Source organism: Ictalurus furcatus, chromosome 24, assembly GCF_023375685.1.
Source record: "Ictalurus furcatus strain D&B chromosome 24, Billie_1.0, whole genome shotgun sequence".
Classification (NCBI taxonomy): Eukaryota; Metazoa; Chordata; class Actinopteri; order Siluriformes; family Ictaluridae; genus Ictalurus; species Ictalurus furcatus.
In genome coordinates, this window is record NC_071278.1 from 9907266 (window position 1) to 9932798 (window position 25533).

At 39.0% G+C, this 25533-nt stretch overlaps 1 protein-coding gene across 1 annotated transcript in view; it reads left to right on the plus strand.

Annotated features, from left to right (window-relative positions):
• The first annotated feature begins 524 nt into the window (after nt 1–524).
• Nucleotides 525–25533, plus strand: part of cacna1ha (calcium channel, voltage-dependent, T type, alpha 1H subunit a) — a 51804-nt gene continuing 26795 nt past the window's right edge. The window contains exons 1-8 of the mRNA XM_053612404.1: nt 525–1042; nt 2038–2171; nt 5135–5232; nt 9995–10154; nt 10776–11079; nt 12414–12506; nt 12610–13369; nt 16534–16889. Of these exons, the coding sequence (XP_053468379.1) occupies nt 923–1042; nt 2038–2171; nt 5135–5232; nt 9995–10154; nt 10776–11079; nt 12414–12506; nt 12610–13369; nt 16534–16889 (2025 nt within the window). The 5' untranslated portion in view covers nt 525–922. The remainder of the gene's footprint in view (nt 1043–2037; nt 2172–5134; nt 5233–9994; nt 10155–10775; nt 11080–12413; nt 12507–12609; nt 13370–16533; nt 16890–25533) is intronic.

A 25533-nucleotide genomic window follows, 5' to 3' on the forward strand; every position in this document is an offset into this window, starting at 1 on the left:
GACATGAGCTGTAGGCTGATCGGCATTTCCATGTTGTCCATAGCGTGTGAATGTGTGTGCGCCCCTTCCAGTGTGTCCCTTGCTTAGTGCCCCGAGTTCCCTGGGATAGGCTCCAGGCTCCCCTGTTACCCTGTGTAGGATAAGCGGTATGGAGGATGGATGGATAGATGGAATGTTGAATTTGGAATAAAGGCCTCTCTGTCACATTATAAGCCTATCTAAATTAAAAATAGAGAGGTCATTTGTCACAGTCATTGAGTAGATCATATTAAATCATTAGTGAAACAAATTAAGACTCAAAATTACGATAATTTCTGGAGTCTATCCCAGAAACACTGGGCGGATATACACCATGGATGGGACACCAGTTTACTGCAGGGCCAAAATAAACATGCCAGTACGAACCGATATCTAACAACACTTCATCTCAGCTCAACAGTATCACCATTAGTTGTGTTTATTTAATTGAAGAAGCCAAACTTTGTGATCAAGGTTAAAATATAAATCATGCAGCTCTACAGATCTATGTCTTCTATCTGATTTGTATATAAGAAGCCCAATTTTGTCTTGAACATATTATTGAAAGAATAATTTAGGCACTTTTGTTTCAATTCTGTCAGCATACTAACTAAAACCCAGACCAAGTGAAGCATAATGAAATGTCTAACTTCCATTTAGTGAACAATTTTCCCTCACTAATTAATAAGTGCTTTAGAAATTTGGTAATTAAGATTATAGCACAAGGGAGAAACACAGCAGTTCCCTGCAACCAAACATTCACAGTGAGATGAAATGTGTCTGCTGAAGTTTTTCCAAATTAATTTGATTGCAATCTAAATCTTAAGAGAGTAAATTGTCTTTTAGCGAAACTTGTAATGTAGCTTGTAATTAAACATTGTGTTAAGTTTCCTTTCCTTGACTCATGGTCACCTGGTTCGAGCATGTGAGCATGCTGGTTATACTTCTGAACTGTGTGACCCTGGGCATGTTCCAGCCCTGCGAGGACGTCACGTGCCAGTCTGAGTGGTGTGTCATCCTCCAAGTAAGCACTGATCTTTTCATGGACTTTTAATATTGGTGAGCACATGATTGCAGGGTTTATTCTCCTTTGTGCTGCCTATAATGTACTATATATTGCTCCAAAAATCTATATATCACTTCTCTGTTGCTAATGTTTCGTCAATGCAGATTCATTTTAGCCACAATAATTTATCAAGTTCTAGCTCTCATCCCAGATCCTGTTGTCCACATGGTATGAAGGAGGAGTGGAGGCTTAGCCAAATGTCATTTCCAAAAGGCATGTTGTTAGTGTAACTCTGTGATTCCCCATAGCCCTGATGACACCCCCATTAGGCCTCTAGAGGAATCATGTGTCTGTGGGAACGGTGCTGGTTCGGTACATTCAGACAGTGCTGTCAGTAGGATTTACTCAGAAGACACCTAACAGGAAGTAGCACATACTAGCCATAACTTCCCCACTCCTTCCCTCAGGACTGGCATGTCGTTCAGTGTCTCCTGCTGTTGTAATACATTTAGCTGATAAAGAATGTGTAAGGAATAATTGATGACAGGGCGATGAATTATTACAAAGTAATGCACACCCCAAGGTGATATTATAATAATGGCCGTTACACCTTGGGTGAGCATTATTTTTTTTTTAATTCAACAGACCGGAGTCAATTATCCTGCTTATACTACAGTTACCGCACCTGAATACATTCCCATTATTTCGGTTAACTTGGCGAAGTGTTACGGAACTGTAATGCGGTCAAGACCTGACTGGAACTACTTTAGCTGTGCACTTACTGAAAAATTATTGCACACCTCAGAACGTCTGTCAGCCAATCAGAATCGAGAATTCAACAGCGCTGTGGTATAAAAATGATTATTTTTTGACTTATAATAATAATTTTATTGCAGTTACTGCCTGGTTTAGATCCTTCGATTGATGCATTCCTGGTAAAGTGAAGAATACCAGCTTCTTGTTCTGCTTGGTCCAACTGGTCATTGGTAATTACAGTGTTACTGTGTCCTCAGGCATTTGATGACTGCATCTTTGCCTTTTTCGCTGTGGAGATGGTTATCAAGATGATGGCTCTGGGGATTTTTGGATCTAAGTGTTACCTTGGAGACACATGGAACCGCCTGGACTTCTTCATTGTCATGGCTGGGTGAGAGATCCATCACTGAAAAACCAGTTTTACTATGGTCTTTCTTCTAAGGGCTCAGCTTCAGTTAACGTTTTGGATGTTTTTGGTAAAAGGTGATCAGATTAAGCAGAGGCATGCTTGGAACAAGAATCAGCCGGGGGATTTGTGTTAAAGTGGCCCCCAAATGTCCAGAGTAACATAAATAAAAGTGCATCAACTAGTATTATGACATAGGATTTGTCTATTTTAAGATTTCACATAAACAGCAGCAATTAAATAAACTACTTGCTAAATATTAATCAAATTTATTCAGCTCATTTTTGTACACCTCCTTTAAAATCATTGACTTTCAGAAAATTCAGAAGCTATCAACAAAGTGTTTGAGGCACCAATATACAGTATGCACTCTGTTAGCAGTACATGTGCCACAGCGTGAAGCCACAGAGGTGAGTCCTTATAAATGTGGCCTATAGCTAGCTAATATTAAGCTTTTTTTTTTTGTTCTCTGTAAGGTCTGCTGATAGCGAGTCATTTCTTGCCAGCCAACATTTCCTTTAAAGTAGATCACTAGATTTCCTTAGAGACAATGAAAGTTGGGATTCTAGCATAACAAGAAAACAGTTTTAAGTAAAGGCTGATATAAAAGACTTCTTATCAGGCCTTAGGCTAATTTAGATAACTAGTAGGGCTGTAACCGATTATGAATATGTTATTCAGAATGAACTGAATGATATAGGGGGTACACGCTTTGTTTTTTGGGTGTTTTTTTGTCAGTAGTTTGCTTCAGTAACCTGATCTAAACACGGCCTTACTGAGCAAAATAAACCCATATTTCTACCATATATCTATACAAACTGGCCCAAAATGTATGAAAAATTAGTATGCTTTTATTTATAGAGCTGCAACTCTGTATAGCCCACGCACTGTGCACAGGGCAGTATATCTCTGCTGGGGTCTATAAAAGATAATAATTCAGTTAATTTATCAAAATAAGTTGCACGTTAATTGCCTGTTTTTTCGTCATTAAATAAAGGTTCTCTACAGTTATTAAAATAAAATCTTCCTGAAAAAGTAATTATATTGCCACTTAAAAACAAGAACCCAAGTTTGACTCGAAGCAGCAGAGCGTCGACTTGCAGTGAACTTTTCTGTAACAAGCCCCAAAACTAAAGTCAATCTTATAAAATATTATAGATGGCTATTGTTGTCAGCTACAATCAATCAAAGCTCCCTGATTTGCGAGCTTTTTATAATTTGTAAACAATTGTTAAAAATATTCAAAGTTCGGTCTAGTCCACACCCACAACAGTTTCCAGATGTTTGATACAGATACAGATACCCTACTACCTACTACCTAACCTATGACACCAAATATGTGCCTTCTCAAAGGCTCCTGGCCCCATCATGCCATCATGAACATTCACAAGCAGATTTGGAATTAAAAATTTCATTTTTTTTTTCTCATGCATTCTTTGCACTGCTTTTCCACTTTATATGGAAGGTTGATAAGTGAAACTTAATGGACTGAACAAATCACATGTAGGGTCTCTGAGTGGTAGTGGTGGCTTGCTGCATGCATGGTGTGTATTCCTGGTGTATGTGCTCACAGAGAGAGCTCAAGACCAAAAGTTGTATTTGATCATATTAAAACACATATAAAGGCACACAGCACATATACAGTGCTGTGAAAAAGTCCTGATTTCTTCCGTTTTTGTGTATATCTCATACTAACTAGTTTTAGATCTTCAAACGAAATTCAACATAAAACAAAGGCACCCTGATGAAACACACAATACTGTTTTTATTTTTTAAAATTTATTTTATTGAAGCAAAAAAAGTTACCTAACACCTATCACCCATGTGAAAAACTAATTGCACCCTTAAACTTAAAATCTGGTTGTGCCAACTTTAGCAGCAATAACTGCAACCGAACGCTTCCGATAACTGGATATCAGCCTTTTACTTACTTCTAGGACTAGGACTTACTCCTATTCTTTGGATCATTGTCTTGCTGTATAATCCAGTTGCGCTTGAGTTTCAACTTACAGACTGAAGACCAAATATTCTCCTTTTCTGGTGGAGAGCAGAATTCATGTTTCCCTCAATTGTTGCAAGTTGCCCAAGCCCTGAAGCAGCAAAGCATCCCACAGCATCACACTACCACCATCATGCTTCACCATCGGCATGATGTTCTTTTTGTGAAATTTTGTGAAAAGTTCTATTTAAGTGTTGGTTAGATTGAACAGGGTTTGCAGTAATCAGGCCTGGTTGTGTCTAGTCCAGCTCAACCCCATTATGAATGCAGTTTCATACATTTGGGGAATTAGAAACTACGGAGGCAAATACATTTTCACACAGGCCCAGTTGGTATTGGATAACGTTTATGCATTAACATTATCATTTAAAAACTGTTTTTTTGTGTGTGTTTACCCAGGTTGTTTTATCTTAGATTATGTTTTAATTTCTGAAACAATTTAGTATGAAATATACACAAAAACAGATGAAATCAGGATAGGGGCAAATACTTTTTCACAGCACTGTGGTTATTAGTAGGCGTAAACACAATCTGTAGAGCGAGTCATCAACAGCATGTTCACACCGGACTTTTATTAGGAGCCATAGGATTCAACATCATTATAGTCATAGAATACGATGTCATTAACTTTTTAATTAGAAAATTATTGAAAAGAATCCTGTGCAATTGATCCAAATGCACCCAGTCGACACAGTTAAGTACATCATTAAATATCATTTATCTGACGTCTCTAATTGTTAATATGAACCTGTTTCTTCTCTTGCACATTATTGTTTACAAGTGATTTGTAATCCATAATGTTTACAAGTGACATGAACATGAGACTGCATGTAACTAATTTTTCAGTCCAGGGCTAAGTCAATTTATTTGTTATTGAAAAACTGGTTGGGTGGTGTAAAAGGGGTCTGCCTCTGGTTAAGGAAATTGACTGGGTTCTGTTTCTCTGAAGGATGTTGGAGTACTCACTGGATGGTCACAATGCCAGCCTGTCAGCCATCCGGACTGTGCGTGTGCTCAGGCCTCTACGAGCCATCAACAGAGTCCCTAGTAAGTAACTGTGCAGTCTAAACTTAATGCTGTGTGATGTACAGAGATAAACTAATTTCACTGAAACATGAGAAGGTAATATGTGAAAGACCACTTAAGGAGAAATTAGTGGTTATATAGACTCTTTAATAGGAACACTTGTACCTGTGATCATTTATGCAATTATCCAATCAGTCAGTCATGTGGCAGCAGCACAATACATAAAATCATGCAGATACAGTTCAAGAGCTTCAATTAATGTTCACAAAAGCATACGGTGAGGTTAGGTCTGATGGAAGAATGTGGAGGATGTGGTAGCTCATTGGTTAAGACATTGGACTTCTGACTCCTGCCAAGCTGCCACTGCTGGACCTTGAGCAAGACTTCAACTCTCAACTGCTCAAATGTATAAATGAGATGAATGTAAGACGCTCTGGATAAGGGCGACTGCCAAATGCTGTAAATGTACATGTAAATTGAAGAAAAACAGTACAGGTGAGCCTGTGAATGTATTTAAGTAATAGCAGGCAAGAGTGAGTGTGTTATCACAAATAACATCATAGCCTTCGAACCTCCCAGCCGGGATGTTACTTTGCACTAACACACAACTTCGAGGACTTTGCGTTAATAATGTTGTATGTTATCTTTACTAATAGATCCATTTTTAATTTTCGCATTTGTAAAACTATGGATAATGATTCGAAACATCCTGGAGTAACATGATTATTTCTGTTACTTGGCAACCTGTGATCAGCAGAAAGATACTGTTAGGAGAATAGCTTTAACAGCCACTGATAGAATACTTGTTTGTTATAGCTAGCATACTGGACACAAGAGTATCTGGAGTCCTTGGACAAGATTTTATTGCTATACAGTTTACAGTATGTAAACATGATTAGGCTGTAAGTTATAATAATCAAGACAGAATTTTTAAATTCACCAATTTGAGTACTTTTCAACAACCCAACAATAATGCAAGCTTGAAGGACTGAACCCTGGACCCTGAGAGGTAACAACACTACTTCCTGTACCACTATGCCAACCTCTTTAAGGCCAAAGAATCACTATGACAATCTATTAAGTTAAAATAATACCATGTCTATGTCTTCTGAGGAATACAAAAAATACATGTATGACATTTGTAACACAAGTTGGAGGTCAGAAATTACAGCTCCTTACTGTCAAATCCAACATTTCAATCTGCTTGATGTCCCTGAATACAACATTTTTGAAAGCAGTCTGTTGTTCTTAAAGAAACGGTAGTTTAATGCACAATATTTTGTCAATTTGCAGAAATTTTCAACTTTCAGTGATTATCTTTCTTATCGGTTTCACTGTAGTTAACAAATACTTTGTCTTATAACTAATAACTAATGATAACTAAACAATAAAAAAGGTTACGTAATAAGCAAGTGCAGATTCTGGAACTCTTCCTGGATTTTGTGTTACAAACCTATGTGTTGGAGAACAGATGGGTTTGTTTCCTTGTTTTTTTTTGTTTTGTTTTGGATCACGTTTTCACTGTGAAACAGGTTGTAAATGTAATGGTAAGTTTAGCATCTCCCTGCGGCTTCAGTATTAATGAGTCCATTGTAATGATAGTGATGTGATAGTGTTATTTATCCGTCTGAATCCAAGGGTGCTACTAAGGTGGAATCACAAGTGATTTTATCACTTGGGAAAAGTGTGTGGGGGTGTGTGTACAGTTATTTGCTTGACCCTGGCTGTTCATACCTGTAGTCTTTGTATTTGAATCTAGTCGTCACTCTTTTCACAGACAGTGTATTTCACTGTCAGCATTCATGTGTGGGAGTCTATGTGCTTGTGCTGGTCTTCTCATTTTTCTCCCCTATGTGACCAAGCACTCCTCCAGGGAGCTCATTACCCTGGCCTCTTCTCAGACGGCTATGTGCTGCCTAATGTGGGAGGCATGGACAGGCCACAGAGAGGATGTTCCACTCAAGCACGTCCATTTAAGGCCCTCTACTCTCCACGTAACTCATTCACATTACAGCAGCCATATATACTCACACAGGCGAACACATACCCAGACTTATTAGTTAAGCATTTCCGTTAGATATGCCCCATAATTCAGATAGTTATCTTCTTGTGTTTTGCTATTTGCAGGCTTGAAATCAGAAACTCAGACTCATATAATATCCCAGCATTCGCGTAGTACACTTTTTACAATGGTGTATGCATTAACTTTTGGTGGTTGACCTCTCCATTCAACTCTTCTTTCACTGAAGACACATTGATAGTTCATAGCCAAAGATACAGGTACTGATGTATGACCCTAATTAAAACCTGCTAGTGTCGTCTGTCAGCCTCTGGTACCTTCCTTCAGGTGCTTTGAGAAAGCAATGGCAGTTTAAGACAGGAAGTATTCATTTGGTTTTTGTATGCAAAGCATGTTTTTGTGCAACAGGACATCAGTTCTACATGACTAAGTTCCTCCTGGCATCTCTGTCACTTCTATACTCCTCGAGAAACTCAAATGGCTTGTCGTTGAAATTCCGTGTCTTACTTGCTGTGCGACCGCAATCATGTGATCTGATTTCTCCTTCGTTTTTCTTCACTTGCAATAGCAGGAGAAAAGGAATAACAGGCTCTATTTTAATGTGGTCATAAGTGTAATTTAGTGGTATATCATGGGCATATTGCTAATTTGGTTGGATATAAGCCAAATTTCCTTGTTTTTTAATGATGTGGGTGGAGTGACAGGGGGTGTGGCATACAAAATCTGTCAGCACAATGCTTAATTCAAATCAGTGTATTTCTTTTATTGTCTGCTAAAACCCTCTCTTAGTGTAAACGCAAGAGAAAAGTGGTGTCCTTAAACATCCTGTTGCATGTCCTACAACCCAGGTTTTGTGGATGAATACTATTAATATCACTCCATTGTATTATAAATGGACGAGTGGACTACTTCACCCTACAACTAACAAAATACAACTGACTGACACATTCTGACAGAACTAAATATATACCACATTTGTCGAATTTTTTAAAAAAAATATATTTTCCATCAAACAGGTAAGGCATTAGCTGTAATAAGCAATTCTATTTCTAACACCAATAACAAAACAATTGTTGTATAATGTATAATGTCAATTGGTTACGCACCTGGATGAGTGTTAGACATAACATAAAACCGGATTGTCATTGGCCAGACTCTGGGACAGTTTGACTGTCCTGAAAAATTGCCTGACCTTATTCCCATAGGAAAGTTGTCAGATTATTTGGAACAGCAGGTGGAATCTGAAATAGGCCACAACTTTGAGCTGAATTGCACCCAGTTTGTGGAGAAGTGGGATAAAATTGACAGGAGCAAGACTCTCTAAGGCCAGTTATTAAGAAATTACACATGCACCTAATTTCTTTGTTTGAGGAGTGTGAAAGTGAAATGTTCATAAACATTATGAAACTATCACTCGACTACACTGCACATACAGTGTTTGATCTCATTTTAAAGGGAATTAGAAGAGAGAGGGAAACAACCACACCATTTGGTAGACTATGCCACAATTAGTTTACTTACTATGTTGTGGAGGCATTAGGTTTTTGAGTTGTCCATGCATGTTGTCTGTCCGAGATTCTCTTTAGTGCGATATCTCAAGAGTGAATGGTTGAATGTTTATAGAATTTATATAGAAACATCAATATATGCAGCAGATTAACTGATTAGATTTTGGAATTAATTCAAACAGGATCAACAAATAGTTTTTCTTGAACTGTTTTACTTCCTAGGGCGCACAGTGGCTTAGTGGTTAGCACGTTCGCCTCACACCTCCAGGTTCGATTCCCGGGGTTCGATTCCCGCCGTGGCCCTGTGTGTACAGAGTTTGCATGTTCTCCCCATGCTGTGGGGGTTTCCTCCGGGTACTCCGGTTTCCTCCCCCCCTCCCCCAAGACATGCTTGGTAGGCTGATTGGCATGTCCAAAGTGTCTGTAGTGTATGAATGGGTGTGTGAATGTGTATTTGATTGTGTGCCCTGTGATGGATTGGCACCCTGTCCAGGGTGTACCCCGCCTCGTGCCTGATGCTCCCTGGGATAGGCTCCAGGTTTCCCCATGAACCTGAAGAAAGGATAAGCGGTATAGAAAATGGATGGATGTTTTGCTTCCTTCCTGTTTTCCTGTAAAAGGGTATTTTAAGGGTATTTGAGGCAGTAACAAGAAGGACGAGGCATCATCAAGATGTTCCTGTTTGATCAGAAAAATAGGCCCCAGTGTATTTCTTTATTTATGTAATTCAACCTGATTTTTTTTCTTTTAGATGTTTTATCAGTTTATCAGTAGCGGTTTCAGCCTGAAGCAGGGTTTGATGGTGGTGTATATTAGAAGTGCATTGTATTTCTTGCATGTTTACAATCTAAAATTCTTATTGCATTAGTCAGACAGGCCCTGTGGTCTTCCTACAGTGTGATTAGTTAAGCACAAAGATCTATTAAGAGTTATGACCTGTGTGTAATGCTGGGCTTTTTGATGCTCAGAAGTTTGCCATTGAATATTGTGTAACATCTGTACAAAGTACATTCCAACCCACAAGCTAAATACTGCAGATACTTTAAGTCTCCCAGTGTTCAATCATGTTCATCAAACAAGTCACAGATAGACCTGGCGAACTGAGGTGATATGAATCTGCCAGAAAATATGCCGTTCTTTGGCAAAATAAAATGTCACTGTTTATTATGTCTCGTCAAATTCAGAAAAGTTTGATAGAAAATGACTTGCAAATGCATATGTTTCACTGTCTCTCTCTGCTCCCTTGTCTGTGCAGGTATGAGGATACTGGTGACTCTGCTCCTAGATACTTTGCCTATGTTAGGCAATGTCCTCCTGCTGTGCTTTTTTGTGTTCTTTATATTCGGCATTGTTGGGGTGCAGCTTTGGGCTGGTCTTCTAAGGAACAGGTGTTTCCTAGACAAAAACGCGAAAGAGTAAGTGCCTTTATCTTTTGTTCTCTTCTTGTTTTCCTTCCTGCTCTGTCCCCGTCTCTCCAGGAGTGCGCCAGATTTCAGATGTGATCTAAAGCGACAGTCAGCTCTTGCCATCAGCAATGGCATTTCAATTGCTGACAGTCCTGTAAATTGAACATCACACCCTGGTGTAAAATCGGTGTTGTGAAACAGCCCCTGAGCAATGATGATGCATATACCTCTAATATATACAAATACAAATGTACTTCAAGCCAGAGCAGGTTTTGATGTAATGGAACAAATTAGCACTCTCTGCATGTTTTTTCAGCTCTATGTATCCCCAAAAGCTGATTCTGAGCTATTGAACTTCACTGTTTGATCTCTAAGGAGCTGCTGGGGAGAATTTGTAACAAACTTGTCTCTATCTTTAACGAGGTATAGTGTAAGATGATTGCAGAACTACTGTGTCAAGGCATCGCATTGTGTCTTTTATTCACAAATAGTTACTAATCTCCTTTTTTTCTTGTCTATAGCTAATTATTGTCATATGGTCTATTTACATCTATCCATTCTTGTTTGCCCATTGGTTTTTCTTATCTATGTAATGAGTGATTAAGGAATTTCCCTTTATTCTCTCAACAGTCTGTATAATCTGTCCTTCATGAGTCCATATTACATGCATGAGGACGGGGAGGAGAGCCCATTTATCTGCTCCACTATAATTAACGGCATGCTCAAGTGCACCGACGTGCCACATTACAAGGAGGGTGAGATGGAGTGCAATCTAAATGCATCCCTTGGACACTCCTTGTCTGGCCCTGATACCAGGAACGGTTGCGTGAACTGGAACCAGTACTACAGTGTGTGTCAGCCCGGGGAGCTTAACCCTCACAAAGGGGCTGTGAACTTTGACAATATTGGATATGCTTGGATTGCTATTTTCCAGGTAAGTGTATACTGATCACTGCACAGTGCAATGGTTGCAATTATTATTTTGTTGTTGTTTTAATAACAGATTCTTCTGAATAATGGTTCAATAATGGCTAAATAATGCTGTTCCTTCAGAAAAAAGAGTCGAATTAGACAGACTCCTGTTACACTAAAAAATTAAACACCTTCTGAGCAAATGTGATGTTTTAGTCATCATTGTCCGGCTCTATCACAACGCTCTACAATGATTACCCTCATTTTTTTTTTTTTTGGATCACTAAGATTTTGAACATTGTTGGCCATCTGTGTCTGTGGAATTGAAATTCTTCCCAGAATGTCATAAAATGGCAATGCATCTACTCATATATTAATTCATCATCCTTTCAATCTGGCCTGCTGACCCTCTGCTCACGTCTAAAACAGTGTCTCAAGCAATCTCAAAGAAGACTGAATATGCATAGCCACGCTCTTAGAGGGGGGTGTGAACCAGGCGCCACAATCGCACTGCTCTCTGTTCTCTCTTAATGAGTGTCTAACACCTGCAGGTCACTCTCATTAGTTTGGGTTTGCGGGTCAGTCACTTGCCCACTTCGTTGACTGGATTACCAGTAAAACATGACATTCTATTATAGAGCAGGAAGGACTACCACTGTATAAGTATGGCAACATGACAGGACCTTTAGTCACGCACTGGACCTCCATTAGCCGCAGGAGAGGAGAGGACAAGCAACAACCAACTGAGAAGTGTCCCACAGCTAATAACATACGTCGGTAGTGCAGAGACTTGGCTGTGCCTAACACAATGTAATCTTGTACAGACTGCGAGAAAACAGCTGACTGCCTTTTAACTTAACTTGATTCGTATCTCTTTTGGAATTTTGCTGTACACTTAAAAAGCATTCAGTCCCTGGAAAGTGGTCTATTATAACTGCATTATTAGCACACTGTATTAAATGACAGAAATGGAGAACACCCAGGAGTGCTGTCCCACATAATTGAAGTTTTGTAGATGCCATGGTCCACAAAACTGTCATATTCACTGTGAAAGATACTCCAAACACCTCAGGTCAGGTGTCCTTTAGATCATATTCTCATCTGGAAAGAATATTAAAGACATGGAAAATGTGTAAACTTTTGTAGACTTTGTTGTAAAGGTTAAGATGATACACAAACAGGGTGTGTCAGACAAGTCTTTCATAAGCAGAACAAGAAAAGTGCTTCAGAAGGTGAAACCATTATATATTAGAAATGGTTGACTTTGTTATTATGTTTTAGTTTTCCTAACAAACCTCATATGATCTTGCCCATAGAAGATAGGCACTGACTGTTTTCTGTTTCTTTTCTTCACAGGTTATCACTTTGGAGGGATGGGTCGACATCATGTATTATGTTATGGATGCCCATTCCTTTTACAATTTTATATATTTTATATTGCTTATTATAGTAAGTCCACTTCTTGTTTCTTAATCTACATTTCTCTCAATAAGCTGATTTGTGTACTGTCTATGTGAAGGCGAAGAAAGCTAATATGTTGTGCATTCTCCAGGTGGGTTCTTTCTTCATGATAAATTTGTGCCTGGTTGTGATCGCAACCCAGTTCTCGGAAACTAAGCAGCGGGAGAACCAACTGATGCAGGAGCAGCGTGCACGCTACATGTCCAATGACAGCACACTGGCCAGCTATTCAGAGCCTGGCAGCTGTTATGAGGAGATGCTCAGGTACATCAGCCACCTGTACCGCAAAGTGAAGCGCCGTGCATACCGGATCTACACCAGTTGGCAGAGCAAGCGCAGGAAGAAGGTCAACCCCAATAGTGGCGCCTTGCCAGGGGGTGGAGGGTCCAATGGGCATGGCAGGCAAAAGAGTGGTGGGCACTGGGCACGTTCTGTCCACAATCTTGTCCAGCACCACCAGCATCATCACTGTCACCTCAGCAATGGCAGCCCAAGCCCTCAGGCCATAGCTGAGAGCACCGATGTTCTGGAGATGAGGTTTATCACGTCAGGAGTTCAGCTGACGGTGTCCTCACAGTCACCTGCTGGGCTTTCACCAGGACACCAGTCAGTGCATAGCATCTTTCAAGGTGACTTTCATGAAGGCCCGCAGATTTGCACAGGCACCACAGCTGGTATGACTCCTCTGGGGAGACTTAATGGGGGCATGAACTATCCTACCATTTTGCCATCCTTCATCTGCAGCTATACAGGCAGCAACGTCACAGCCAAAGGTAGAATCGAGGGCAACAACAGCACAGCAGATATGGTGGATCCGTTTGAGAAACTACATCATCTCACAGGAGAACACAGTAAGAGCGCTTTTTTTTGCTCACTTCGCAGCAGCCTGCATCATGTTACACTACCCCCGCATGAGCATGCAGCTCACAGTCACAGAGTCTGTCAGGCAGCATTTTATAGCTATGACAGAAAACCCATGCCTCAAATGTTACTCATTATCCAAAGTGAGGCATCTGTAACTGTAGATAGGTTTATCTATCTAGCAAGGCTTATAAATGAATAATACTTAAGACCAGGTAGCACATCCTAATAGACTTAAGCTTTTCATACAATGGGTTGTCATAATTTTGTGTAAAAATAAATAATAAATAAATTCTATTAAGATATTAGACTCTCTATTAAGACTTGAAGCTCTTTAAACCAAACTGGAAATAATATGGATGTTCCTCCAGCTGAGGAAGCTGAGAAAAATGACTTGACACTTGGAAAACAGGTTAATTTGAGAAAATGGTTGACAAACATTACTTTAAAAAGCAACAAAATACCAGGGGATTTCTCTGAATCGTTTCATCAAGAGTTATCAAGTCTTAGCAAATATCTATACAAGTACAGTGGCTCTAAAATCTCGACACACCCCTGTTAAAATGGCAGGTTTTTGTGATGTAAAAAAATTAAACCAAGATAAATAATGTCAGAACCTTTTCTACCTTTATTGTAAAATTTTTACCTGTTAATTAAAGGGAACATCAAAAAGTAGAGTAGAATAGCCTGGTTGCATAAGTGTGCACACCCCTAAACTAATACTTAGTTGAAGCACCTACAGATTTTATCACAGCATTCAATCTTTTTGGGTAAGAGTCAATCAGTTTGGCACGTGTTGACTTAGCAATATCTTTTGCCATTCTTCCTTGCGAAATCATTCTAACACTGTCAGATTGGCAGGGCATCTCCTGTGCACAGCCCTCTTCAGGTCACCCCACAGATTATTGATTGGATTTAGGTCTGGATTCCAAAACCTTGAACTTGTTTTGCTGAAGCCATTGCTTTGTTGATTTGGAGCTTTGCTTCGGGTAGTTGTCATGCTGAAAGGTGAAATTCCTCTTCAACTTAAGTGTTTTAGCAAAAGACTTAAGATTTTGTAACAAAATTGACTGATATTTGGACTTATTCATTATTCCCTCCACCCTGATTAAAGTCCCAGTTTCAGCTGAAGATAAACAGCGCCAAAGTGCTGCCCCCACCATGCTTCACTGTGGGGATGGTGCTCTTTTGGTGATGTGCTGTGTTTTTTTTGTGTCAAATATATCTTTTTGTATTATGGCTAAACAGTTCAACTTTGGTCCCTTCAGACCATAACACATTGTTCCACATGGTTTTGGGAGATTGGATGTATATTTTATTCAGACTTTGGTTAAAAAAGGCTTCCGTCTTGCCACCCTACCCCATAGCCCAGACATATGAAGCATTCAGGAGATTGTTGTCACATGTACGGAGCAACCAGTCTTTGCCAGAAATTGCTGCAATTCTTTTAATGTTGCTGTAGGCCTCTTGGCAACCTCCCTGACCAGTTTTCTCCTGACCTTCTCATCAATTTTAGAGGGACGTGCTGTTCTTAGTAGTGTCACTGTCGTGCCATATTTTCTCCACTTGTTGATTATTGTCTTTACAGTATTCCATGGTATATCTAATGTCTTGGAAATTTTTTTGTAACCCTGACCTGATTGATATTTTTCAGCAATGAGATCCTGTACCTGCTTTGTAAGCTCTTTGCGGCCCATGGCTTTTTGATGGCAGTTGATGGCAGGTGTATACTAATTAGTATTTAGCATGAGTTTGAATGTGATTGGTTCAGACTGAACACATTTCCAATAATAAAAGGGTGTGCACACTTATGTAACCAGCTTATTGTACAATTTTTTATTTTTTTATTTTTTCCTCCTAAAATGATTCTGTGGGGATTTGTGCTCATTCAGCCACAAGAGCATTAGTGAGGTCAGGCACTGATGATAGGTGAGGAGGTCTGGGGTGCAGTCAACTTTCCAGTTCATCCCAAAGGTATTCAGCAGGGTTGAGGTCAGGGCTCTGTGCAAGACACTGGAATTCTTCCACTCCAACTTTGGTAAACCATGTCTTCATGGAGCTCGCTTTGTGCACAGGAGCATCATCATGCTGGAACAGCTTTGGGTCTCTTAGTTGCAGTGAAGGGAAATTGTAATGCTACAGCATACATAGACATTCTATGCAGTTTTGTGCTTCCAGCTTTGTGGCAACAGTTTGGGGAAAGAGCACATATGCGTGTGATGTTCAGGTGTCCACAAACTTTTGGCTATATAGTGTACATATGGCAATATTCAACTTCTTGAGAAATGGAAAGTCGAACAAAAATTAGTGCAGTTCATTGAGTTGGGATAAAAGTATAAAACTAAAGTGCAATATAGAGTGCGGTAATTAGCATTTATTTTAAGTATTGTGAAAGTATGAACGTTTTAAATGGAAAGTATCCAAAAGCCTGCAAATGAACAATTGGAAGCAAAATCACCATTTTTGCCTCTGATGCCTGGTCTTAAGCTTTAAATAATTTTGTGGGCCTATTCATTCTTAATCAGGATAAAGTGATTCCAACATGCATACTGAACAATACAAGTTATTACCCTTTAATAAATATTTAACTAATATTTGAACTAACATTTATGGAGTTTACCTGCCCTGCCCATAGTAACTTTTGTTCATGGCTTAACTCAGCTTTAAATCAACCCAAAAGGTGCATGCACTCTGATTATAGTTTTCATATGAGGTCATTAGATGTCCCTCTGCATTAAACAGAGGGACAGGAACAGGAATAGAACATCATGGGCAGGTTTGTGTTCTCCATCACAGCTTCTGTGTATAAATCTGTATATGACTGCCAATCTCCATGTCTGAACAGCCCCTCATGTGTATACCTGTTCCAACTTGATCGAGTACATTTTTGGTACAAGCCCAAGGGAGTCTGGAATTGAAAATGGATTGCACACATGATATCTGCTGGAACAGTATATACAGTACACACATGAGCAAATAAGGAATAGTAGGAGAAATTATTCTAAACTTAATGTTCATCATCAGTATCATTACAAATATTGTGATACTAGAGAACTGAAATGAGAGACCTTGCAAAAAAAAAAAACAACCAAGACCTTAATGATAATAACCCTAGATATCTTACTGAGATTTATAAGAAGCTTTTCTCCTCCAGGTCACAGACGCTTGATGCTGCAGATGGCAGGCATAGAGCCGACTTCCCTGCTCTTTGAGGTTCTCAGGTGCCCATACTGTGCACAGGCTCTGGAGAACATTGACCTAGACTTGGCTGACTCGGAATGCTCCCAGTCTGAAGGCGAGGTGGTGCATGAGTTTTCCCACAGAGCAAGGTTTAGACTGGGACACTCGCATTACCACAAGAGGCTTGAGGACCGTAGCCAATTGATGCGGTGCTGGGAGAACTTCAGAGACAGGATGAAACGCATAGTGGATAGCAAGTACTTTAACCGTGGGATTATGATCGCCATCCTCATCAACACGTTGAGCATGGGAATAGAGTATCACGAGCAGGTGAGTGGCAGAATGGCTCCCTCAGCTTCTTTCTTGCCGGTGGCCGTCGTCCTGGTATCCCTCATGAGGGATCCTGAGGTGACTTTTGCAAACATTCTTCTCATCTCTTTCACATCATGAGTTGTCAGTGTCAAGAATTTGAGAAAGCACTAACATTACTTTAGTAGCAATTTTGAAAAAGAAAAAAGTCAAGGGAATTAAAAGACCCTCGCCTACAGAAGTGAATTGGAACCGTGCTATGTGTGTGTTTGGGTGTCTGGTTTCTATCAATGTATTTCACAAAGGTATGCATCTTACTGGTGTACACAGAGGGATTCGCTAGTTATTTCATCTTCATTCATAAACAAGAGGGTTTCATAGCCTTATTGGGTTAAAAGCGTGTATGGTTATGTAACTGTGCGCAGTGCTGCACTGCCTCTTCATGCTGCACCTCCTCTCACTGTGCTATGGCCTCGTTGCTGGAGAATGGGGATCTCTCTAACTGTGATGTTGGTAGCAGGCTATGATTTGAGATTCAACTGATTCGACTGATCAAGCTCTCAAGAGAAAGCGTGTGCTTGGATGTTGGACATCTCAAAACCTAGTTACAAAATGTGATTTGTCGCAGCTGTTATTGTGTGGAAAGCTTAGCAGCGGAAATAAACACCATCGGCAAGTTTCAGAGAAAGCCTGAACTAGACTCACATTTCTTTCCCATATTTCAGCGTTTTTAAATTGTCATTTGTTGTGCATTTGATGAGTCACAATCGGACCGTGGATGTTTGGTATACAGAAGCAGAATTGCTGCTATGCTGAGGAAATGGTGGCCGGCTAAATAAACACTCTTCTACTGCATAATTTAAAAGGTCGGTCTGCAGTCGATGTGTGCATAACCCCTTTTAACTTAACTGCCTTTAATGCTCTCTGATTAAGCTACACCTATTGTTTTTATGGGATTTGCAAATGCTTTGGTCAGTGTCAGAGACTGAGATTAAGAAGGATTTTATATAGTGACTCAACACAGGCATCATGATTTACACCAAAGATTTATTCATGTGCAGGAAACCAGCCCTGGTTGTATTCACTTTTGGATCTGTGCTCAATAGTCAGATTTGCTGCATTGAACAGGAGTCATAAGCTAAATTTGGAACAAAATTATTTGGCACTCTCAAGCTAAAAGTAATAGTTTTGCTTTGGGCTGAATATAAAAAAAAACCTTAGTTGTGTATTGTAGACTGAATTTACACCTCTCTAATCATGGTGGGAGAGATGTAATTGGAGTTGAGATTTAGCACTATACAAGTTTGTAATATAAATCCTGCTGCGAGGTGAAGTCCGTCATCTATTGTTGTCTTTTGGAGCGTCTACTCCACTGCATAAAAAAGACATGATCCTAGCTTGTGGTCATTTTACCACCTTGTTGGTGTATTACTGTCTCTACTAAAGAATACTTGATTTTCATGTTAAAGATAGAAACACTTGAAAGTGAAACAAGAGAATCTAAAATGCCTTCTGACGAAGAGAGTTGGAAATGAAAGAAAAGTTTTCATCTTTAAGGAACAGTTAACGGGCGCTAATATTTCCGGATATGTTTTAGTGAGAGAACAGACATTGCATGTGTAGGTGGAGTTTTGGAAAAGTTTTTAGAAGGTTGGAAGAACATCAAGCTTGGAATAAGGTTGTTCTTGCTTGTAGGCTAGGATACTTCCGAACTTCAGATTTCTCTCCTCGTGACTACATTCGTGTGAAAAAATAAGTACACCCCATGGAATTTTTTTTAAAATTTTTTTTTTATTATTTTTTTTTTTTTTTTTTTACATATTTGGACAAGCAAACATTTGATCCTCTTTGAAAGAGTGCATATTAATAAAGTTGATATACTGGAACAAAAACACAAGGAAAATTAGCTTTTTCAATCGTTTATTCAACAGAAATATCAATAAATGTGATATTCTTCTCTGGAAAAAGTAAGTACACCCTTGGCCTCAGCTAGTATTGCCCCCTTTAGCAGAAATAACGTCTTGTAGGCGTTTTGCATAATTGTCCACCAAGCTTGCTGGAATTTTTGACCATGCTTCCATGTGAATTCTTTCAGTTGCAAGATGTTTGAGGGTTTTCTTGCATGTGCTGCCCGTTTCAAATCCCCCCACAACATTTCAATGGGATTCAAATCCAGGCTTTGTCTAGGTCATTCCATAACGCTCCATTTCTTCTTTTTGAGCCATTCCTTGGTGGATTTGCTAGTGTGATTAGGATCATGGGGCATGTCGTTGAGACTAGAGGTGTGCATAATGACCTTGAGTGATGAGTATGAGGAACCATGAGAGCCAGAATTCACAGAGCATGCTGGCAGTGCTTGCATTTCTACCTTTGTTTTTTTCCTGTGCTCCCTGGTCGTGGTTCATTTTTCATTTTTAAAAATTATTAAAATACATATACAGATACAGACGGTTACTGATATAGATATTCTCACTGTTTTACGCCTCTAATGAATAGTAAATAAAGTAGTAAACTTTCAGTACTTAATGCACATTTAGTAAACATTTTATAATTGAGATATTTTTCCGTATTGTTATATTCTAGTGCTGAACAAACCTGTCATTATGAAACAATAGAAATACGATTCGAATGATTCTCTAGATAAGTATTTTACTTCAAAACTTACTTTAGTGTCATACCGATAGCACACTTTCTGTAGGCTGTCAAGCACAGATGTCTTTTGAGCACTGATGATCTATGTGGCACTTTCCTTTCCTCTCTCTAAAGCTAGGTGAATGGATGGCTACTCAACACAGCCCCAGTGCTATAAAGTCAATCAGTCTGCTAATCGTATTTACCCAGTGCCAGTGAGTGGATCAATCAGCGTCACAGCATTCTAGTTGAAACTCCAAGCATTTGATTACTCAGTTGTGTACTGAACCAGCGAGTTTGTTTGTTTGCACTGAGTAGGACTGCTCTCACCTCTGCCAAATGTCAGGGATGTTGTGAGCAAGGTTTATGAGCCCTGGGGACAGTGAACAGAGCTGGCGTCTTGCAGGGAACACCTAATGTCTTCATGGCTTATTTCAGTCCAGCTAGAGATCAGTAACACATCTTTATCAGTGGTCTCTTTATGACTGCTGCTAAGTGTATTGCTGCATTATGTACACTCAGAAGTTTTACTGCACATGTACCGTGTACCTGTATTTGCTCAATTGAAAGCCGCATTAACATGCAGCTTTGCAGTAAAAGGCTTTTTCTGTCCCATGATGATTTATGGCTTGCTTTGTGTAGGTCCATGTGATATGTGATACATGTGCAGGGAAAAGTATGGTCCGTGTCTGACTCCCTCTGGAATGATCCCATACAAGTGTCAACTCATAGTGTGTGTGCTTCTCTCTTCCCCAATTACTCCCTCCCAGCCTTCTCTCCTTTCTTTTCCACTCATATCTTTCTCCTTCTTATCCCTCCCCTGTACTCTATCCTCCTCTCCTTTCCTCTCCGCTGCTAACGTGAGGCTCTCTGGGAGCTCTAGCCCACATTTTCATAGGCATTGTTTTTCAATAACCGCCCCCTTCTGTACAGCGAATGCGCCTGATGCGGCAGCAGTGGGATTTCGCAGCTCTGCACTCAGCCAGCACAGACCAATTTGAGGAAATTGAGAATGTGCTTCGATTTGTCTGTGCTGTGTAAGAGGCAACATCTAGAGCTTAAAAGGAGGAAAGAAAGATATGACACTGTGTGATTTTGTAATCAGGAAAACAATACAGAAATCACTAGATGGAGTGCCTGTTAGTTTATAGTGCTGAATTCACGGTTATTTTTGAGAATTGTCATATTCAAGCTTTGAATTATAGCCACACAGAAGCACTATATACTATAGTATATATAGTAATATATATAAACACTATATACTGCACACAGAGCTTATTTAAAGACCAGACCATCAACTGATGTCCATAGTCACAAAACAATTATTGCAAAAGAAATCTATATGCACATCTACACTTCATTATATAAATACAAATAAATTTTAATGAATGCAGTCTAATAAGATATTATATTCATGTCCATGTCCATATAATGTTCCAGTCACTATAGCTGTCAGGTGATGGACAGTTTTCTGCAGAGTGCATTTTAAAGTACTCCATCAAATTCAGAAGTAACTCAAGCAGAAGGATCAAGTACCAGCAAACTGCGCAACATATATATAATCCAGCAGAGCAGAAACAAGATACAGGCTATGATTTGTACACTTAAGAGCTCAGGCAGTAGTAGTAAACCTCATGCCATCATCCATCATTGAGGTGTTTCCTGTGTCACCGTTTAGTGATATACTGAATGTTGCTTCCTTGAAACACAAACTTGAGAAAGCACTTATAGATTTTATGTTGTGATTACCCCCCAAAAGTTTTTGTATATACAGTGCTGTGCAAAAGTGCAAAAAAAGAGAACAAAATTAGCGGGTAGGTTTTAATGAGCATCTTGCAGAGCCAGACACGGTTCTTCTGGAGACTTTGACTGTCGCACTCGCTTCTTATTCTTGCAGCGAAACCCAGCAGCCTTCATTGTGTTTTTGTCTGAAAAGTGTCTCTTATGTAATCTGCCGCTTTCTTTACTAACATACAAACATTATTATGTAACATTTAATTTTGTGCTGGAAAACTAATGTTTGGGAATCTAAAATGTTTTTGGACTGACTCCATAATGTAGCAGTCATCAAATAAAAATCTATAACAAAGTTTGTACTAAAAAAAAATAGGGTGCCTAAAACTTTTGCACAGTACTGTATATGTTTTATTCTAATACAAACCTATACACACTTCCTTTAAAGAGACCTTTAAAATATCTTGATATTTTAAGACCTGCACTGAATGATCATTCACATTGCCCAGTTAAAATCAAATCTTTCCTGATCGAAAAAAAAAAGAGTACCAAATTAACTGACCCTCATGGAGCATCTTAAATTTAAAAGGATAAAAGTAAAAAATTATTATTATTTTTTAAAAATCTGTTATAACCCTTGGTCTATTTGTAGCACTTCTCTGAATCCTCTTCCTTTTGACCCCTTTCTACTTTTATTGTTTTTACATACAAATCAGACCCTATTAAGTTTACTATGAAGATTTGACCTGAGATGAGTTAAGATAAACTTTATTGTCCTAATGGGGAATGAAAAATCTGCTTTTTCTGCAGGTCACTCATAAAAGTATGTACATACATACATGCATACATACATACATACACTCACCGTCCATTTTAATAGGAAAACCTGTACACGTGTTCATTTATGCAGTTATCCAAATAGCCAATCATGTGGCAGCACAATGCATAAAATCATGCTCATACAAGTCAAGAGCTTCAGTTAATCTTCACATTAAACATCAGAATGGGGAAAAAATGTGATCTCTGTGATTTTAACCATGATATGGTTGTTGGTGGCAGATGGGCTGGTTTTAGTTTTTCAGAAACTGCTGCTCTCCTGGGATTTTCACACACAACAGTCTTTAGAGTTTACAGAGAATGGTGCGAAAAACAAAAAACATCCCATGAGCGGAGCGTCTGCAGGCTGAAACACCTTGTTGTTGACTGAGATCAAAGGAGAATGATCAAAATGTTTTGAGCTGACAGGAAGTCCATAGCAACTCATATAATCACTCTTTACAACCGTGTTGAGCAGAAAAGCATCTCAGCATGCACAACACATTGAACCTTGAGGTGGATGGGATACAACAGAAGACCACATCAGGTCGGTTCCACCCCTGTCAAGAACAGGAATCTGGGACTCTCATGGGCATAGACTCACCCAAACTGGACAGCTGAAGACTGGAAAAAGACCAGTTCATTCAAACTGTACAGTTTGGGTGAGTCTGTGCCCACAATGGCCTCAGATTCTTGTTCTTGTCGGACAGGAGTGGAACCTGATGTGGTCTTCTGTTGTATCCCATGCACCTCAAGGTTCAATGTGTTGTGCATGCTGAGATGCTTTTCCCTATTCCTGTATTTGATGTGAACATTAACTGAAGATCTGAATTGCCTATAATTGCATGACTTTATGCATTGTGCTGCTGCCACATGATTGGCTGATTGGATAACTGCATAAATGTGCAGGTGTACAAGTGTTCCTATTTAAGTGGACAGTGAGTGCACATACATATGGTACATAATAGTTGCTGTATTAAAGGCCTCTAAATCGTTTAACTGAACGTTTGACCTTTTGTCATCGCTAATAATATAGGCCTTATAGAAACTTGTTTTATACTGCAAATGAATATTTAAATATATATATATACAGATTCTACATTATTCTTAGGTATAAATAATAATCATGTAATTGATTAGACATATGAATCAGAACAGAGAAATCCAGCATCAAATAATGACTGTGTTAATTAACAATAATCTGCAAATAAATCATCAAACATCATTAACAATAAATGTTACAATATATATGCATAACAAAGGAAGATAAAGTACTGAAAAACAGTGACAGAAATCAGTATTAAACCTGGAAGAAAAATGCCCTGTGTCACGTCAGCATCCATGCCTGCCCTTTATATCATTTAAAGTAGACATCTTAGGTGACTTCTTTTTCTGGAAGTTGTTATTCAGTCGTGAGCTCAGGAGCGTTGAATCTTGCTTCTCTGTTGCTCACAGGGCCATTACACTGGCAGGCAAATAAAGAATAATGCTGTTGTTTTCAGTTTAGAGATTTATGAACTGTCCTTGTCATTTTCCTGTCTTTGTTTTGAGTTGTGTGGGTTTTTTAAATGAAATTAAAACAATGTCAGTGATTCTATGTACAAATCGGAATTATGAATATATGTTACTATGCACTTGAGAAATTGAAGGTACCCCTGTGTGGCTTATTTACCCACTTCCGGTATAAATCAAGCACTTGTGTGTTTCTAAACACATTTTAGAGATGTCCCATTTCTATCAAGATCAAGTTCTGGTGTTGTTAAAAATGCCCAGTCTGGTTTGCTCTGATTTTGCTGAAGGAAGTCATTCTTGTCTTCAATTTAGTGACGTCTGCTTCTAGACCACTGATACTGTTTTGTGTAACAGTGTTTTGTGCAATCCATGGCAGTAGCATAGCTTGTGAGATATTATTTTCAGAACCATTGTCCCAGCAGATAGCTAGCTGCAAAGGTCAAGGTATTGTTACTTATTCAGTGCTGATCATTTAAACATAATCATGATACAGTTTAGATGAGTTAGATAGGTTTCCTTGCTATATAATTCTTAAAAAGTTTGCATTCTTCTATTATTAATCTTAATCTTAACTAGCTAGCATGACTGCATAATTAATATTTGCTAGATAATGTAATACAGTATTTCTTGCTAGTTTAAGACACAAGTTAGAAAACTTATTCTCATATTCTTTTATTTATTTACCTTGTAATTTGTTACCCACCAGTCAGTGAATGGTTGAGAGAATGACATTGTTTTAGTGGGGGAGGCTCTGGTACATCTGAATCACTCTGAAGTTTTTTAATTGCTCTTACTTTGACTGGAAAGATTTCGCAAAGTTAAAATTTAGGTTCCTTTGCGTCATTTTAGTGGAAATTTATATGTGGCTTCATACTGTAGTACCACAGAGACACTAGGACTACAGAGGCTTCCGTAAGTTGTGTTATTTCTAGCTCTGGTTTACATTCCACAGTGACCATATATAGCCATCAGAAAATGTTCTGGAGATTTGTTTTGTCAGTGCTTAATTTGAGAAAAATGAGTCATACAGATGAGTCTGTCTTTTTATAGAAATATCCTTTTTTGTCCAGAAAGAGTACAGAAATATGTCTTTTATAGGACATATTTTATCAATAGTATTTACATCCAGTAGCATTAACAAGTCAGAATTGTCATGAGATGATAATCATATAATCAGCTAGAGAGTTTGGATAAATCTTGCAAGACATCTGTGCCAGACATTAATAGGATGTCTAGACTTTGGATGAAGTGAAAGTGTGTGCTTGTTAAACAGTGTGCTTTGCGTCAAGTTCGTATGTTCTGTCCAAACAGTCCCATATAGTATATCCATTCAAAGATTAATTGGGCCCTTAAACTTGTTGTGTTAGCAGATCCAGCTAATGTTGCAGGCTCAACAGCAAGTAGTGAATGGCATATTGAGGAAAAGCCACTCAACTGTGTTATCAATGCATAGCCAGCTACTCAGACTGCGGGGACTATGGGACTGACCTGAATCGTTCAGCGAGACCAACATACGAGGATGAATGGAGGGAAACCAAAAAATTATCACTATACTGTCCAGCTAACTTTGCAAGCTCAATAATGGGTGTGGTCACTCAACTACACTAGAGGAATGTACAGTTTGCATTGCAAATCAGGTTTATTGTCAAAATGTACAGACTTTCAGCTGTTTGCAATGAACAAATCCAACAAAAGCAATTGAAATAGTTCTACACAACGAATACTTCAAGTGGTTTCCCCGAATTCAACTGAAAATGCAACTCATAATGACTTCTCCAGACTCAAAATTAATCAACCCCTTCATGGCAAGTATCTTTAGTATTTAGTAGAGCATCCTTTTGCTGTTATGACCTGCTACAAACGAGATGCGTAGCTTCTGGCAGCGTTCCTGAGGAATCTTCTCCCATTTCTCATGAGCAATGGCCTCTAGTTCAGTAATATTCTTGGGTTTGTGTGCTGCAACCGCTTCAAA